The sequence below is a fragment of the Felis catus genome, chromosome B1 (genome assembly GCF_018350175.1).
Source record: "Felis catus isolate Fca126 chromosome B1, F.catus_Fca126_mat1.0, whole genome shotgun sequence".
NCBI lineage: Eukaryota > Metazoa > Chordata > Mammalia > Carnivora > Felidae > Felis > Felis catus.
In genome coordinates this window covers 41,450,245-41,469,572 of record NC_058371.1, presented here as the reverse complement: position 1 = coordinate 41,469,572, position 19,328 = coordinate 41,450,245, and the positions used below count along the sequence as shown (strand labels likewise).

At 44.1% G+C, this 19,328-nt stretch overlaps 1 protein-coding gene across 2 annotated transcripts in view; it reads right to left on the bottom strand.

Annotated features, from left to right (window-relative positions):
* Positions 1-1,317: 1,317 nt before the first annotated feature.
* SFRP1 (secreted frizzled related protein 1) overlaps positions 1,318-19,328 on the bottom strand; it is a 43,777-nt gene continuing 25,766 nt past the window's right edge. Inside the window, exon 3 of one of the 2 annotated variants that reach the window (XM_011281505.4) lies at positions 1,318-4,867. In XM_011281505.4, coding sequence (XP_011279807.1) covers positions 4,545-4,867 — 323 coding nt within the window. In that variant the 3' untranslated portion in view covers positions 1,318-4,544. The remainder of the gene's footprint in view (positions 4,868-19,328) is intronic. The other variant, XM_019828521.2, reaches the window with a different exon arrangement.

Here is a 19,328-nt window from a genome sequence, read left to right as displayed (position 1 = left end):
AACACCTGTACAATTCCCTGAAGAGATGTGGATGTTACAGAGTTGAGGTCAAGGCTGCCAATCTTGGTGCTAGCAGCATGTCTTAGGCACAAGGCTCAAGTAGTCCTGACCCTTGGGTACCCCACACTCCAGGGTGACTCCAGCAGCACAAGCCAAGATGCCTTTGTACATACTTCAGCATCTTTTTGCTGATATGTAAAAAAAAAATTCAAAACAGCAGTGGGAAATCATGGGTCACAGTGATGGGGCTTCAGCGGGGTCACAAAGACATGCTACCCAACCTAAAAGAGATTTTCCTTTTCATTAACCACAAGGAATACAAAGGAAAAATGCCAATATTGGCCTTGACCTGGCTAGCATATCACTAGTTCACCAGTCATGTACATTCGTATGGGAAGATCTTTAGATACTAGAGCACAACTTTAATGGAATTTTCCTAAGTCCTCCTACCATGCCTGAGAAATGGTGTCTTTGTGCTTAGGTGTGGTTTTGGGTGACCCAACAGTATTTGCTCACTTCTGGGTAAAATTGCCAGTTGTCTGAGGTTTGGAAGTGCCCTGTTAATCAGGCAATGACATCAAATGAAGTTCTCACCATAATTGCTTACAGAATTAAAAGTCACCCTGAGGAATCCCTTGGGCAACAGGCATATAACCTAATATGAAACAGCTTGGGCTCAGTAAGTGCCACACTTGGGTCCAAAGAGAAGCTGGACAGTAACTCAGATGTTGTTCCCACATGTCTAGCCCGTAGGAGCCCTAGGTTCTGGTTCTAGCAACACCATTGACCTGGGACCCCCAAACTCCTTATGAAACCCCAGCCATCTTCCCCTATCACCTTCTCCATCTGTATATTAAACAGTTGGACATGGTTCCCTCTAAGATCTCGTGTGGGTCTAAGACCCCAGATCCCAGAGAGTTTTCAAATTTTAGTTGGTAATTTTAACCAGAATTAGCTGAAGGGAAAAGGCATCTGAAACCAAAAACATGGAAAAGAACAGCAGCATTGAAAACACAGTCTTTGTAGAACAAGTATTTAACCTTTTCTCTGGTCTGAAACACACACAGCTGGGAGAAATGCTTCTGGAAGTTATTCACAGGAGCAGATGATCACTGTGGGATGGGGGTGAAGGTATCAGGCAGTGCCTCCCAGGTGCTCCTCCAGCCCACCCAGGCCCAGTTATCATTTGCAAGTTGTAAAACCAGGACAAGAAAACATCACTGAAGAAACTCAAGCAGGGGGATGTATGTGCAGTGGAAGAGAGTGAGTGGTCTATCACTGGGGACGGTGGGGGGAAAGACACAACTCACATTATCATTGATTAATTGAGTGATTTTAGTCAAGTGAATATTGATACATGGCAGGAAAAGCATGAAAGTAAAATGAACACATACGGGAATTACTATTAACATAAGTGATAACATCAAAACATCTGGTAAAATGCAGTTAAAACAACAACACAAATGAAATGGAATGTAAAACATTTTCACAGTATTCAAAGCTTTTGTAAAAGATTTAGACTCTATGTGAGGGGACTAGGGGAAACGGGAATTTCACCTGTGCCCTATGTATCCGCTGGTGACAGATCGGAATGGCCACTACGTTATTCTGTGGGAGTTACCCAAAGGTGCACTTCAGAGACAGCTGTGGAGTTGCAACAGAGCAACGATTTAATTGGAGTCTGATGAGAAATATACATTCTAGCTCTGAGCATGGGGGTCTGTAATCAACACATCCAAGTGAAAACTGGAGCTCTGACAGGATTCTGCCTCCAAAAGCCCTTGGTGCTAATGCACCAGGACCAGGAGCCAAGTGTCACATGGGATATTCTAAAGGTGAAGTGTTCTTGGGGTTCTCACTTTCTATCTTCTGAGAGAACTAGTTATCTTTGAAGACTAAACTGAGCTCTGCCATGACTTCACAGGATCCTACCCAGCAGGATTACTTCTCACCTTTACAAATATGACCTTTGAACTAGCAATAGTTATAAATCACATACAGACCTCCTCTTTTAGAAACCGATGACCAAGCCAATAGTCTATACACTGGTTCTGTTCTACCAATGGTTTGTTGTTTCTCAACAAAGGTTTGTGGTAAGAAGGCAGTTTTGAGCCCACAGCCTCCTTTTGCATCCTCAAATTGCTGGTGTGTTGTAGACAAAGAGTGTGTATCTCAAATCCACAGTCAAATCCAAAAGTCCTGGGACCATATGGTTGGGGTAAAATGTGCAGCTGCAGTTCACATTTCCAATTTATTTTGAACTCATTCTGAAAATGTCACTTCCTGTCTGAGGATTCCCATGTAGACAGCTGCGCAGCACGGCCGCCTAATCTTCCGTACTCTTTCTGCTGTAACAGCTAATACCCCACACAAAACCCTTCCCAAGGCCCAGCTTTGGGCAGAAGCCTGTTGCATGATGCTCTGTCAAAATGAGCAGATACATATAAGCAATGAACTCATGAGTTAACCAAAACTAAGGCCCAGATCCACGCACTCATGAAATTGTTCTGAATTTCAGTTAACAATAGTAAAGTAGAATATTTCTAATTAACTAATGTATATACACATTTAAAAGAAAATCATCCAAAATTACAGGCAAATCACTTAAGATCCCCAACACTTTATGATCAAAGGTCAGAGAGAACCAAAAAACAAAAGTGTTAAAATAACAAGATCACTAATGGTGAGAGGTTAATTATATCAGGATCACCCTCAGGTAGGTAATGAGTTGGTATGCTAATTTTCAGACTGGAGTCTTCAGAAGTTAACAGAATCTTCCACTGTTTCTGTGTCAGTCCAGGGCCATGGGGGTGACACTTCCCAGCCTCACTGCAGCTTCTGGATTGGGTATAAACATTCATCCGGAGGGACAACCACTAGTTCACCATCTTCAGGTGTTACAGAGAATTAAGAATCAGGCTTGAGGAACAAATTCACATTAATTGCTTAGAATGACTTCCTATACACTGAACAGGAAGAGTAAAGTTGCTTCTGTGAATGAGCTTATGTACATCACTTATTAAACACAAGGGTTTTAAGAAACATCTTCGGGCACTCAGGGAAACCTGTAGAGATGTGTGTTGTCTTTGAAACTCTCTCCTTAGATGGAGACATTTTTGACTTAACTCTCCCTCTGCAGAAATTTTTTTAAAAAAATTTTTTTAAGTACAAGGAGGACAGGCAATCTGGCTGTTCTGAATTTCTTTGATCTATAGGCAATCAAGTTTAAGGGAATCCACTTCTTCACAGGAAATAAAGGCATGGGAAGCACTGTGAGTTCTGACCGGCACTGTGTTGGGGCCAGGACAACCCAGAACTCCTCAGGAAAGAGGACCACAAGGTTTGCTCTCAGGCAAATCCACTTCCCACCCCAAATGCCCCGTGAGAGAGCAGCTCTGCTAGAAAGTAGCCTCAAATGCATTGAAAGACCCTCAGCCCAGTACGTCTTTCAAATGTTAATGTTGACTTTTTTTTAAACATTGAAAAGTAAACACAGTTTTTGTTGTTGTTCTCTAAAAAAAAAAAAACAACAAAACAGAAATAAAAACAGAAACAAAAGTGAAATGAGCAAACGGATGAAATCAGAACACTAAGCTCTTCAACCAATTACAATTCACACTGACTCGCAATTTGCTGGGCTGTTCCTAATATTTTTTTCTTTGTTTTCTCTTTATGTTCTTTGAAAACCACTAACCATTGCCTTCTCAGTCTGAAAATCATCGTCCCTCTCATGCCGTGGGTTTGGTGCCCACGGTGTTTCCTTTTCCTCACACAAAGGCAGGCACATGCTGCCCTCCACATGTCTGGAGGCTAGATCACTCACCAAGGCTGATGTTCACTGCCACTTCCATGGCACCTGAGACTAGCTGATTCAGATCAAAAGACAATCACGTGGAGAGGCAGAGCAGAGATGACCTCCCTGTGTTTTTACCATTACATACTGTCCTGGTGCTTTTCTTCCCTGCACTTAATTTTCTGGCATTGATCTTCAGTTGTAAGTGTGGTGTGTGTTTGTTTCTGCATAAGGTGGACAGAGACAGAAGTTTCTGGAACTGAAAGCAGCACATCAAAGGCATGGATTAGCTAATAGATCCACAAGCAATTTGTGACCACACAAAGAAAGTTGCAGAACTTAGTTTTTTTGCTGCTGTCTCTCACTTTTTTCCCAATGCTTTTTGGTTGGGGGTTTTGTTTGTTTTTTACTGGCAAAATTTTCTTTTTTAGTGGCTATCTCTGGTTGAAATGGTTTGCACCTACTTTTCCTCAGCGATGTGCTGTTCCACACTGTAGATCCTAAAAGACTTCCTAATCTAAATGGTTTTCCTTACCTGGGTATGCGGCTTTAAATACTGGCGGTACTGGGGTCTAGAGCGTGGCTATGGAGGGGAAGGAGTGGGAAAGCTGCCAGAGCAAAGCCAGCTGGATTACAATGTCCTCTACCAACCGAAGGGGCAGTGAGCACAGACCTCCAGGCTCTAGGGTTGTATGTTCAGCCCCGCCCCTCACCCCAACCCACAGCTCCCTCCCCACCCACCCAGGGAGAATCACTTAAAGACTGATTGAAAAGTGGGGCATTCATGATTTTTCATTTTCTTCATGAAGTTTTTGAATTCCTTGTTTTTTTTGTCCCACTTGTGGATTGCCGTCAGCAAGTACTGGCTCTTCACCTTCCGGCCCATGATGAGAAAATGGTGGCTCAGGTTGTCCAGCTGGTGGCAGGGGCAGTCAGCCCCATTCTTCAGGTATAGGACAAGCTTCTTCAGTTCCTTCTTCTTGATGGGTCCCAGCTTCAGAGGCTTCTTCTTCTTGGGGACAATCTTTTTGTCGCCATTTTCTTTTTTCACTTCTTTTATTTTCATCCTCAGCGCTAGAGACGGTGCAGGCAAGGTTGGGGAAGAGGAGAGAAGGAGGGAGAAAAAGCATTTTAGAACCCAGCTTTCCATCTGAAACAATAACCCGAACTTATGGCTCAAGGGGGAGATGAAAGGCAACTGGCAAGTCAACGAAAGAGGCAGTTTTATAGGTAAGAACCAAGGTCTCAGTTAATTTTCATGTTCTGAGTCTGCCCCCTAGTTTTGTGGTGTCTAATGAGTTACAGTAGTTGCCCTGGGACACCATGAGATTCTCAAGTAAATTTTCAGAACCAAATGATATTTCTCTTTTTTAAAATTCAGTGACTCAAAATATCCTACAGTGCTTTAAGAGAAGAAGGGAATCATATAATTGAATATAATCCACATAATCTAAAGCTATAGACCTCAGGATTCAAAGAAAAATTTTACCCGGAGGTTGTTTTTTTTTTTTTTTTAAGAGAAAGCCATTGGTTTAGTTTTTTAACATCCACGGGACCTAAAATTCCTCAAAAGTTGGATCCTATAAACAAGACTGACAAAATCTATGTGTGCACATGCGGCAATAGAGAAATTAAACAGCACATCAAATAGTCATGCTTGAGTGCATCAAAAATCAGTGTCCAACTTCTGCATTGGAGAAATCATAGTCCCTACCACTGTGCCTCTAGGGAGTTCTGACAGCAGGTACTGCTGATGTTCTGTCAACCACAAAGCAACTACTAACGGGTGCCACTAATGCTTCTTTCCACTGGGTAGACCCACACAGAATCAAACTCTGCTTTGAGCTCTTGACAGATTAGAGCAAGTCCTGGTGAAGTCTTGACAGATAAATCCACGTGATGATCTCTGAGTCTAATACAGGACAAGGGCTTCCCTTCCTCAGCACCGCTATCTGCAGGAAAGGAAAGAGCCCATCCACCGTGTCCGCCTTATCTTTTCCTTGTCTCTACAGACCCTGAGTTAACATTATTTTAATGTGAATGTATGGACAGGAAATTTAGTGAAGATAATTAAATTCGCGTGGAGGCATTCTGCACTTGATCTTAGCCAAAAGGCCGAGAAGCGATGCGTGGAGGCATTCTCTAAGATGTAAATGCACTAAAAATATGGTGCCACTGTGACACTCAACTCCCCTCTCAGGTTGGCCAGCCCAGATATTTACCAAAGGAGATGAAAGTCATTTTCTAGATGCTAGTCACCAGATAATTTGTGCATCCTCTGAATTCTTCTAACTTCAAAATTAGCAAGCCTCCTCTTTTTCATGACTTGAAACTCCCACCCAGGCTCCATGAGGAAAGGCTTGAATGTGAACAGAATAACAGTAGTTAACAATTATGAGAGCATATGGCATGCCAGGAAGTGTGCTAAGTATTTTCCATGAATTTCCTCAATTAAACCTAACAACTCCATGAGGAAGGTATAATTATTTTCCCCATTTAATAGATGAGAAAAGTGTGGTGTAGGGGGTTAAGTTAACTTGGCCAAAGTTTCTAATCCTCAATTTAAACCCATGTCTTAAATGTGCACTTTTAATCACCATGCAGTCCATGCTGACTCTATGGCAGCAAAATTCTTCATAATGAACCCCATATTTAGAGGACCGGCGAAATGGATCAAGAAAATAGGGGAGAAGAGCTCAGACTCACTTCCTGGTTTCACCCACATTTCAAAACAACTTCGTTTACAAAATGGTAAAAGAGTTTCTCCTGGTTTAAAAAGACTGCTGTAGCAAAGGCTTTATTATTCAGTATTTACTTGATTAAAAAACACACCCTTGGCTAACCCAAGAATAAGAAGGAGAGGGGAAAATCCTAGGAACAAACCTTTAATGAATGTGTCAAAGTCAGTAAATTAAACCCACTCCCACTGCTTTCTTTTCTTTACAAAAGGAGTTCCAGATTTTGCAGTCTACTTAACCTCATATAATACCCTAGGCCTGGTATCCCTTAAGAAATGCCTCACTCCCAAGGGCAGCAGAAGGTTCAGGAACTGGGCACTAAGCAGCAGAAGACTCTTGCTGAGGATTAACCTTGACCTTTCAGGCTGGTCCAGGCTTCCCAGCACACATGGAAGTGAGTTGAGCACAGCTTCCCAATGAGTTCCTTTCTTTAAGCTCTCCCTGACCCAAACCGGCCACTGCCCAGTGCTTCTGATTATGCTTTATTCCTACCCCCACTGCAGACAGGGTGTATGGGGACCAGCAGGCAGGAGTGTGGCAAACAGAAAGCATAGAAACTACCTGTCCAGGGCTTCACCCCAGACATGCCCACACAGGCCTACACTTGGGTTAGTTTGTTGGCTTACAAACTTTGTGCCTGGTGGTTCACTTGGGAAAAGACTTCAACTGTTCTGGTCTGTGGCTTGCTGCAGGAGGAAGGTTCTCAGTGGAGTTCAAGAAGGAACCAGGAGGAGGAGACTCACTGCCCAGGCCTAGGGAAAGTCAAGTTTCCATCTTGGCCTCCCCTCTGCAAAACAGAGAAAACAGGACTGGGGGAAACCACTCATCAAAGAAAGGAATACTACGGGAGGAGAAGGCAGTAAGAACAATTCTGCTCCTTTCATGAGACCCTTTAAATAAGGTGGCCCCAAGGTATTAGGTGAATCCCAAGCTACTTCCCAAAACCTAAGGCTGGCAACCAAGCATTGCTGTAGAAGCGCTGGAATGCATCAACAGCAGATATGAGTGCATGCCTCAGCTGACAGTGTGGGCACCTTCTTTTCTGCAGAGAAGTGAGCCATCATTTTTTGAGTGCCGCACTCCACAGATGGGCACAGGGTAGGCTGCTTATGTGCAGCGCCTTATTTCATGCTCACAGCACTCATGCTAAGAAGGCATCATTATTATTTATCACAATCAAGGAGAAGGACTCAGGTCAAGTAATGACAACACGAAGCCACAGTATGTAAGAGAGATAGAATCAGAATTAAAACCCACACTTAAACCCAAAGACCACACTCTTTCCTACTATACCATGACTGGGTTTAAAATGATATTGCTCCAGTGGAAACTATTTCACTCTTTTGATTGTGTTGCTTTTAATCACAACTCAAATCAAAAATTAATGTTCCTTTGCCATGACCGTGTAAAGGAATTTAGTTTACATAGGTGGGGGGACACCGAGGGGAGAGGGGAAATCAAATGATGGAAATGTGTTATGCATTAGACTCTTTATTTCTTGCCATTTGGCTCAGTTTCTTTTTTGAGGTGGGGAGAGTAAGGAAGGAGGAGGCACATATGGCCAGAAATTACTAACATCTTTCCATCTTTTAAGGGTTTATTTTAGGGATGCAGATTACCAACAATGTTTGGATAGGCGATTAGCCGGCCAAGGTTGATTTCCCTGTGCCTTGTGGATATACGCACAGCCCCCCACCATACCACATCCAGGGGCTTCTGACACAGGGGTGGGTGCTGGCCCAGGAGCAGCCTGGAACGGATCACCACTTCCTCTTCCCCTACCCGGCCTCCACTACACAGAGGGTGCCTGAGCCCCAGAGATTCGCCCATAGACTGTGTTCACAGTTTGCAATGCAAATGATGGTGTGGGCAGGGAGGAGAAGCCAAAGAGGCAGCAGCTGGGGCACTAGACAGAGTACTGGGTCCTGGGTTCTAACTGTGTGACCACAAAATCTGGTTTCTGCTCTCTGAATCTCAGTTTTCCATCTGTAAAGCATACGGTGCTGACTGCTAGCCTTGCAGCACTATCATCCAGAGGGCCCATGTGGGTCAATGCTGGGGGTCTAGCCAACCTCATCTCTAGGATTCCCCATGCTGTGCACAGTCTTCTCTTCCTTCATTGTGTGCCCTTCTCATCCTGGGAAAAAATGCTACAACTACCTCCGGCCCTTGATCTCAACTACCTGTAACACCTGGACCCCAAACTAAACAAAACAAATAAACAAAACACCTTAGTGTTTTTTAGCAACAACTTCACATCTTCTGAGAGTAGAATATTACTCCTACCTCTCACCTTGCTGGTTGGTCACTGCCAGCAAGAATTCAGAGACCCAGAAACTTGGAAAACCCCAGGTAAGGTTGCCACTAGGGTTCATCTGGGTCTTTCTGATCAATATTAAAATAAATAATCCCTTATGTTCAGGTAGACATTTAAATTTCATCCCACTTTTAGTTACCTGAAACCCTATTTTTTGCTCCCAAATGATACTTCTTTGGTAGCTTCCCCATGAAGCTTGGCCATATTTCTGAGGCTAAAATGAGAACAGGAAACTTATTACATCCATTGCAAACCAACACTCTCTTCAAAACCACCTCTCCGTCCTGGCCCTCTAATGCTAATGGTGCCACCGTTAGTCCAATTACCTCAACAGGGTGCTGGGGTGTATGGCAACCCTTGGCTGAGAGCCAGCCATTCATACAACCAATAACGTGGAATTGCTGCTGGAGTGCAAGGAGGATTTGATGCAAAAACTGGAAAAGGGGCTGAGTTAGGAACCAGATCCGTGACTCAGCTGATTACAATGAAGGGAAAAGAGAGAGGGCCCTCAGCGAGCACCATCATTAGGGAGAGAGGACGTGTTATTGTAAAAGTAATCAGAGGCGCAGATGGAAAACCAGGCGGCCAAGTTATCTCAGAAGGCACAGGGAGAGGGCATTTCAAATAGAGGACATGCTCCTCCATCCCAAATGCTGCAGTTTAAGCATGAGTGTGAGGTGAGATCACTCAACTTGGTGACTTGGGGTCACTGGTGGCCTATGGAAGGCACAGATCCTGATCCGAAGGGGTGGGTGTGAATTCCAAAGAGCTAAAAACCCCTGGGAAGTGAAAAGGAAAGGTATGCCATACTGGCAACCACCATGCTTCTGGAATGTTTGTGAAGAGTTACCACTGGCTACTTCTAGCCAAACATATTAGATTGAGCACACACAATCATTTCCATTCCATTCTGAAGTCAGTTTAAAATTAAAGTAAAAAAAAGTTATAAACACATGCAAGAAAACAAGAACATATCAGCATGCAGTATAATGGAAAGCAAATGGATGGTGAAACCTGGCTTGACAGGGAGAAGAAAAACTGAAGCTTAGCAGCTTACAGATAGGGGTGCCAGTAACAAACAAGCCAGTCCACACCGCAAGACCCAGAAATGCTCATGAATTGGGGCCACTGGGTATTTCTGACCTCAGAAATACAGTGAAAAAAACTGTATTAAGTATAAAAATTGGTTGTCTGTAGAAGGACACTCAGGTCCGCTAGGCTTGAGCCATAAATCTGGTAAGAGCCCCTCACCAACTCCAGCAACATCCAAAAGGTTGATTCCAATAGAATGTGTGAACCAGAAGACTCTGGGCTTAGGCATACCAGACACAAGGGAAGGGCAAGGTGGCGAGGCACTGCACTGAGTCCAAAGGAGTAAGTGAAGTCTGCACAATAAATGGTGAGTCCCTCAGGTCTTAGAACCCTGCATTTATATCCTCCAGGGAGGAGTGAAGGGTTTCTATCTAAAGAAACTAGTAGCCCTAAAGAAAAGACCTACAGCGCTCCTACCAACAAAACTCTCAAACGAGGCCCAACAAATCACAGGTCATACATGCACACACAGAGCTTCCAATGTAATGCTTCACTCTTTGAATGGCCAGCCAAAGGTCAGCAAGCATTTAAGCAAAGCCTCTAAGGGCAAACAACAGAGACCAAAACATACAAACTAAACAAGAAAAAGAGAATTCAGAGACAACAGAGACCACTTAGGGGACACAAACCTTTTACGAAGATAATATTAGATAAGACATTGTATTCATAAAAGCAGAACACAAAATTTTTAGAAGAAACATTCAGAGGGGTGCCTGTGTGGCTCAGTCGGTTGGGCATCTGACTTCGGCTCCAGTCATGATCTCAAAGTTTGTGAGTTCAAGCCTCACATCGGGCTCTGTGCTGACAGCTCGGAGCCTGGAGCTTGCTTCGGATTCTGTGTCTCCCTCTCTCCGCCCACCCCCCCCCCAAACTCATGCTCTGTCTCTCTCTATCTCTCAAATATAAATAAACATTAAAAAAAATTAAATAAAAGAATGAAACTAAGAAACATTCAGAGAACAAAAAGAGTATTAGGAAATTTAAAACATAACAATGCTATACAAGTGCTTTAAGACGTGGTTGAAGACAGTTTCCAGGGAAGCCAAACAAAATGACAAAGAGTTGGGAAATAGGAGACAGGAAGATGACACAGAACAAGAGAGAACCAAGAAAACAGATGAGAGAAATACCAAAGAAATCATACACAAAAATTTCCAGAAATAAACATGAGTTCTCAGATTAACAGTTACCCAGCTCAACAAATCATGACATTTAGAAACACCAACATAAAGAGAATGCTTACAGTCCTCTAGAGAAAAAGAGATTATACATCAAATACAAAGGATCCAGCAATCAGAATGGCATTGGATTTATCAACAGCAACCCTAGAAGCTGGAGGATACCGGATCAATGCCTTTAGAATTCCCCAATTCAACACTGAGCCAAGCTATCAATCAGTGTATGTGTGCAGAATAAAGACATCTTCAGAAGTTCGATCGTTAGAACAAAGTTGTCTTCCAGAGATCTTTTCTTGGGAAGGTACTCCATGATGCATTCTACAAAAGTGCAGAACAAGACACAGGATTCAGGAAACCAAAGATCTAACATCTGATAAAAGCAATGGAAGTCTTAAAATGATTTTTCCAGAATGACCATGTGGCAGGCCTGAAGCTCAATCAGTCCACACTGAAACAGGAGGAAAGAGGGCTCAGGCAAATTACCTGCAGAAAAGTTCGAGGCTGAATTCATACTATGAACATTAAGAACTGGGAAAATAAAATGAGACAATTGCTATCTCAAAGGAAAAAAAAAGGTACAAAAGAAAGGAAATACAAATGCAGTGTAGTACATGGCTCAGCTGCGGATCATATTTATTTATTGTAATAAATTAATCATTGAGTATTAATTTAACTGAAAATGTGATATAATTCTACCATAAAAAATGGGGAGAAGTGGAGATATAAGACAGATAAATCTTTATCTTCAATAATAATACAATATCAATAATTATTCAATAATACAAAATCAAAAAATGTCTAAAAATTAAAGTTCAGAAATGATGTCTGAAAAATAAAATTAAAATTCAGAAATAAAAGACACATAAATCTTTGTCTTCAATAAAAAAAGATCAGTAATAACTAAAAATGAAAATGAAAAATTATTTACTGACCCCATTTTGCTAAATATCACAAGTAGCTAAATTAGTTGGAAAATATTCCCTTTGGGTTGTAAGAATTGTGGTGGGAAAGGCATCAGGCAGAGGTTTTGTTAGAAACATTTCAATACCATGACTTTTTAAATTGCATTTATTTTGACTCAAAAAAACTTAAGCTTTAAAAAGGCTTATAGGCTAGTAAAGAACTTAAAAGTATATAAACTCTACATCAATCCCAAAACTGTGAGATCTTAAAAGAAATGCAAAGATTACATTTCTAGGTCCTCTACTCTCCATTCAACTGAGGGAGCTTGGCATTAGTTAGGGCTTCTCAAGGGCTTTGTTTGAATAAGAGCTCTGCTCCTTGCCTCTCCACCCAGAGCTCTCTGCTGTATTCCACAGTTCCTCTGAACAGGAAGTAAGAAAGCAAAGGGGGTGCATGGGGTCCTGGCAGATTCTAGGGGCAGTTGGGCAATGACAAATCATCCTGGGGCAGGTAACAGACCACACACCCTGACTCCTTAGTAACTCGCTTTTTGTCCTCGGTTACTTTCTCCTGTGGAGAGGGCTGAAGATCCCAGTAGATAGTTTGAGGAGCAGGGGGGTAATACTGGAAAACTGTTTACAACATGACCTGTTACCAGCCTCTTGAATCAGGAAGGCCCACAGATGGGCACCCCATGTAGCAGCCTGGTGGGCTTGGTTTACACCCCTCCTCTAAATGGAAAAGCCTGTTCAGACAGCAAGACTTCACTAAGCAGTAATGACAGAAAGGACCTGATTTCTACTTCCCAGCCCCATTTTCACAAATATCTCAGGTGGACGACCTCAAGGCAGCAAGTGCAATAGTGCAGATGAGATTTAACAGCACTGGGTAAGGGATTGGCTGTGAGAAACCACAGCCTCCTTCCAACATGCAGTAGAGGGTCTGGGCACCAGGGCAAGCTGACCCAATGAGTCCTACTGTCAAAGACCCTGCAATGGAGGCTTAACAGACCTCTCTGTTTCCTGCAGGAGCCGGTGTTTGGCATCATTAATTCATTTAGCAAAAAAAGAGGCTTGCGCTTGGTCACAACAACTCAGACTCTGTCCCCTGACCACAAACCACACGCCGAACACTTACATGCATTTTCTAACTATAGGACATACATTACCAAACACAACGATTGAAAGTAGCTTTCTTTTTCTCTCATTACAAGAAAACAACAGATGTAGAAAATGCTCCTGAGTGACTTACTTGAGGCAAATTATTTACTTGAATTTGTCCTGGTTTTTGGACCCCAAACGTCTTGGGGAGGTTGGGAGTGGAGGCAGCAGGCAGGAGAGAAGAGTCTGCAGCTTTCGGGACCCTCCTCATCACCCACACAGAAACACACACACAGCACACCAGCACCCATGTCAGCTATCCGGAATCCCTCTGCCTAATTGCTTGATTTCATGGATTGTGTTAAATCCCCACTGATTTAAGCTAATGGTACAAAATGAAAACCCCACTTTGAGAGCAAAGAGTTGCCTGGTGGGGTTTTATTTGGGGAGACGTGTGCACTGGCAGCCGTGGCAGCAGGGACAAGGGCCTCAGAGTGGGACAAAGAGGGGCTTTGGCCCTTCTCCTTCCCAGTAAGCCCTGTAGCCCTCCTCCCCATCCCCAGGCAGGGGGCAGAGGAGAATGGGAGAATTGCTTAAATGCAGTCAATCATTAGGATTGATTGAATCTTGGCTCCAAGTCCATGCAAACCTGCCAAGGCAAACAGTTTTTCCTGCCGCGAGGTCACTGGGTTTCCATTCCTCTCCATTCCAGCCTGCCGTGTTTGCCTAAATGGCAAGTTGGAGTGTGGAATGGTCTCGTGGAATAAAAAAGATGGGGAGTGGGTCTGAAAAGCCATGAGCTTTTCCCAGCTCTAAGAGATATTTAAGAGAAAGCTCCTCAAACTTTAGTGTCACCAGAATCACAGAGGACTTGTTAAAAATGCAGATTGCGGGGCGCCTGGGTGGCACAGTCGGTTAAGCGTCCGACTTCAGCCAGGTCACGATCTCGCGGTCCGTGAGTTCGAACCCCGCGTCGGGCTCTGGGCTGATGGCTCGGAACCTGGAGCCTGTTTCCGATTCTGTGTCTCCCTCTCTCTCTGCCCCTTGCCCGTTCATGCTCTGTCTCTCTCTGTCCCAAAAATAAATAAACGTTGAAAAAAAAAATTTTAAAAAAAATGCAGATTGCTAGGGGCCCCTGGGTGGCTCAGTGGGTTACGTGGCCAACTCTTGGCTTCAGCTCTGGTCACAATCTTGCAGTTTCATGGGTTTGAGCCCCACATTGGGCTCTGTGTTGACAGTGCGGAGCTTGCTTGGAATCTTTGCTCTCTGCTCCTCCCCCACTCATGCTGTCTGTGTCTCTCTCAAAATAAATAAACTTTAAAAAAAGTTTTTTTTTAAAAACTCTGCAGATTGCAGAGCCAGTTTCTGATTTAGTAGCAATAGGATGGGGCCCAAGAATCTGTATTCCTGAAAAGTTCCCAAGTGATGTTGATGCTTCTGGTCTGAAAGGATTCAAGGGTAAGGATAGGGTGGGGTCTTTGATTTGTCACCTTGGTTGTTCACAGCGGTGTGAATTCTGAGGATTCTTTCTTGGCTGGTGTTTGCATATCCTGGAGGCTCGACACACTCTATGCCCTCCAAACTCACGGAAGTTCTGGCTGAGGTCAACAAGTTCAACATGGATATGTCCGAGACCCAGCTGACCTTGAGCAAACTGATCCAGCACCATTTTCAAAATCACCAAGGTCTTTGGGGCCCCGATCTTCAGAGGTGAGTCTTGCAAATACAAAGGCTTTGGTAGCAAGAGACAGCACATCTCAGTGGAAAGGACTCTAGCTTCTGGTTCAGACTCCATCACTAACTTTTTGTATAAACTTGTGTAAATCACTTTACTTCTCTGGGTCTTCATGAGGCCACCTGGACCAATTAACCTCAATTTCCTTTTAGCACTGGCAATCTTTCTAAGTCATCATACTTCCTTTCTCTGTCTTGAAAGCCAATATAGAAACACCAGTCAACCAAGGGAAAGTACCTTCTATCTCAACATGGTAACCACTGCCCTCACCTGCTTACATCACCTGGGGACCTCGCTTCAATTGACAGTAGTCCAGGCCCACAGTGAACACATTGGCTTGAGAATCCAGCCCTCATTGCGAAGTTGTCTAAACTGAAAGACAGCCCCAGGATACAGCAGACGGAATATAGTCCATGACAGTGTAATAGCACTGTATGGTGACAGATGGTAGCTACACTTGTGGTGAGCATAGCATAACATATAGAGAAGCTGTGTCACTCTGTTGTATGCCCAAAACTAATATAACACTGTGTGTCTACTATATGCAAATAATTTTTTTTTAAAGATGGCTCCAGATTATCTGACACACTCCAAGCATGGTCGCCGACAGGTCTTCATGCTATCCCATCTCACAGATGGGAGAAGAGACCTAGGGTGTACCCTGACCCCATCGCTGTTCCTGGACACTTGGTTGGGATATCTCTGAAGAAGGTGTGAGTCCAGTGCCTGTGGCAACTTGGGCAGGCCCACCTTAGCTCTTATCCCTTTACTGTTCTCTCAGCTGATCTCTCTAAAGGCAGGAGGTGTACTTGAAGCAAAATTCATGCTTTTTCTACCCATCCTTCTGGCCAAGCTACAGTCCATCTTCTCCCTGAAGCCTCCCCATCCCGGTCCAGCTTTGACCTTCATGGCCCTCCCTGTGTGAACCATGATTCAGCATGGCATGATAATTACCCATGAGTGTGCCTTACCTGCCAGCATCCCCACTATGAATGCATGCAGCGCAAGGACCACATTCATCTCTGTTCATTGACTAGTGTCATGCCTAACACATCAGAGAGCTCAAGCTAACATTTACTGGATATACGAATGAATAAAGAGACATCAACAGCACACTCACTGCCCTGAAGTTCACAGCCTCACTAGAGAGACTGGAATTATTTGCACAAACCTCTGCTTTAGCACTAATAACAAGAGCCACCGCCAACAGTTATTGAACACTTGTCTGAGCCAGGCACTGGTCTAGGTGATTCTACACACATTAACTCCATGAAGCCTCTAACGACCCTATGAGGTAAATATTCTAATTAGAAGCAGTTTGCTGATTGGGAGGCAGAATGGTTAACGGGTCAATGGCAGAGCCAGAATTTAATCCCAGGGAGTCTAGCTCAAATATGAGTGTGTGTGAATAATACCAGAAGGGAAACTAACTCTGCCAGAAGGGGTGGAGGCAAGGTCATTGTTGTGCAACGCCTTCGGCACAGGTGGTGCTCAGAAAAGGTCCCTGTGCACAAGCAGACCTCGAGTGAGGCCTGAGCAGGCAACCACAGCCCTCTGGGTCTATTTCTTCTCTTTAACATGCAGAGAATGTTCTCCAACAAGTTCATCCCGAACACTGTCCCTAAGAAATCCTAACAGAGAGGTGCCTTTGAAACTCTTGAATGGTACCAGTAATTAAGGTGATATTAGTTTGATATAGTGAAACAGTAAGTAAGAGTCTCCACTTTTAAAGGGCCTAGAATGGGGAAAACTGCGAAGTAATTTTCGGAATGGAAAATACCTACAATCAAGAATTAACTGGAAAGAAGTCACTACGCACAATTGTGCACATCAATGATGCAGGGGAGAGAAACATCCCAAATGTTAACAGTAGCTGTCTCTGGGTGGTGAGGAGATAGGTGATGTCAAACCTCTTTATATGCTTTTCACTATTTTCCAAGTTTCATGCAATAAATATGTATTTTATAATCAGGAAAAAAAAGTTTCTCCAAAAAAGAAGTAAGTCATATCAGGAAAAGATTTGGTCAAATAACATGTTTAAAATCTACAGTTCGTGACTCTGGCTCATCGACAGGTGTTCAGAGGTTACTCTCTGTTCCTTGTAAGAGGTTCTGCTGCCTCAGGAGGGGAAGGAGATTTTCACAGAAATCCCAGGAACCACCAAATTTAATGTCTATTAATCCTGTGTGCATTTGACCAGGATTTCCCAACCAAAAAATTTGTTAATTCCTTGCTATGCCATGAAGTTTCAATGGGTGGTCACCACAGAGATGCCCTGGTCATGGGGTGGAGGACCAACTATGTAAGTGAGCTTCCAAACCAGGACATTTTTGAGACAGAAAGAAGGTATGCCAGGACAACAGGAATAAACCGGGACCATCCTGGGCAAACTAGAATGTTTGGCCATCCTAGCAAGAAACTAGCCCATATGTAAAGAGTGCACGCATGTTTACTCTTTACATAAGAGTAAACATCCTGTTTACAGGATGCCTGCCTGGCTCAGTCAGAAAGGCATGTGACTCTAGATCTTGGAGTCATGAGTTCAAGCCCCACATTGGGTGTAGAGATTACTTGAATAAATAAAACTTAAAAAATGAAGATGTGACTGGCATGGAGCTGGTGGTGAGGAGTCTGGTGAACAGGAGGTGACAGATCCCCACCTTCTCCCTCTCTGGACTCCCCAAGCCACCCAGCAGGTGCACAAGTCAGAGAATAAGGCATACTTTATCTAACCCAGGAGCTCCCAACCCTTCCAAAGTGGTGAAAGAGACAGCCCTGGCTGGGGGAAAACAGAGTCCAGTAGATACATAACCATTCAGCTGGTAAAAACCTTTGACACAGCCATGAGTCCTAAGCCATTCCCTCAGTTTAGGGAGGAGACCAATGCCCAATCAGTGATTTGAGGCACAAAGCTATTTGAGGTATAATATGCAGAACAGAAGACCCCTGTCCTGAAGTATCTTCCCTTCACTATGGCAAGCTGCTTATCAGGTCTGAGGTGAGGGAATGTTCTCACTCAGGACTCACTGTACCCCTTTTCCCTCTCAAGGGCATGCTAGGAATAAAAGGACTCAGAGAGGGAAACACCCCTCTGACCCATCACAGTCTTCTCCAAAGTACCAAGCTAAGAAAGCTCAAAAGACAGAGGCCAGTGTCCGAAATCCTTCATTCTGACCGTCATATGGTTTTGCTCTGAGGCAGAAACAGAAGCCTCATCTCAAGACCTGATCCCACCCCTCCATTGATATTACGTGCACTTACTCATTTACATTTCTGATCCTGCATATCTACCCAACTTTCTGCACTTCAATTTTCTGTTTCTTTTTTTCCCCACCATTCTAGTCTTTGTGTAAACAGCAGGGATACTCTGAAGACCTAGTCGCCCTAGCAACCTGCCCAACGGTGGCCCTTCACAGGTACCAAGGTCCAGCCCGAACCTACGCCCCTGGCGCACACATTCCCCATCCATGGGATCCGGAGCCTAAGAGGAGCCCAGGGTGCCAGGGAAATAAAGGCAGTGGGGATGCATATGCCTCTCTGCCCCCAACTAAACTCCCTGCTGTTTCTTCAGGATTGACACTTACATGGCTGTGAAAGCTGTGGTCCCCTGGGGCAGCAGAGAAGGGACAAATAACCCCAGGCCCAAGGGAGACCCACACGAAGTCTGGTGGATAGGCAAAGACTCCGGGCACTGCAGAGACAGAACATAGCAAGTGCATTCCTACCCTTCAGGTGGCAAATGCCTTCTGGGTATTTACCAAGTTCTGGGCAAGGTCTTTCAATGTGCCCAAGTACTCTCCACATAGATGCATCCCTTCCTACTGAGAACAATCGAAGTCCCAGGGGTTAGGGGCAATGACTCTGGCTCCAAAGTCCCTTTGGACAGTCCTGTGATCACCCAGTTCCCCCAACAGGTGTGCCCAGTACAGAGAGAGGGTCAGTAGAGTCCCCTCTCCCCGCTCCCACCAAAAACACACTCACTTTGCCTAGTTCCTTTCTCTGGTTCTCAGTGCACCACCCAGAGAGCTAGGGGGAGGCCTCTGGGATTGTGCCCCATGGGCATTCATCACACTACCCCCATCCCTACCCCCAATCATCCTCCCACACACACACTTACCCCCAACTCGCATACAAACATAGAGCGCTTGCAGTCACTTCAGAACACAAAATGTTTAAGTTCGTGGCTACCATCCAAAGATTTCAGATAAGTCGGTAAGTGGGAATGCATCTTGTCAACTGTGGGGTGTTATACAAGCACCAATACCAGTTTATATCTTTTGTGGACAGATGTGTACAGAGAGACACCATATAAACAAGAGCCACAGTGCCAATCCATAAAAAGTTGAGGATTTGCTGAGAAACTATTCTTAATATGGCATGCACGGTAGAGCTGATTATGATCAGTAGCCTGAGGGGCTGTGGGCAGTGGTCAGAGGAGCCGACACACCCGGTGGTATGGAGAATTGCATAAA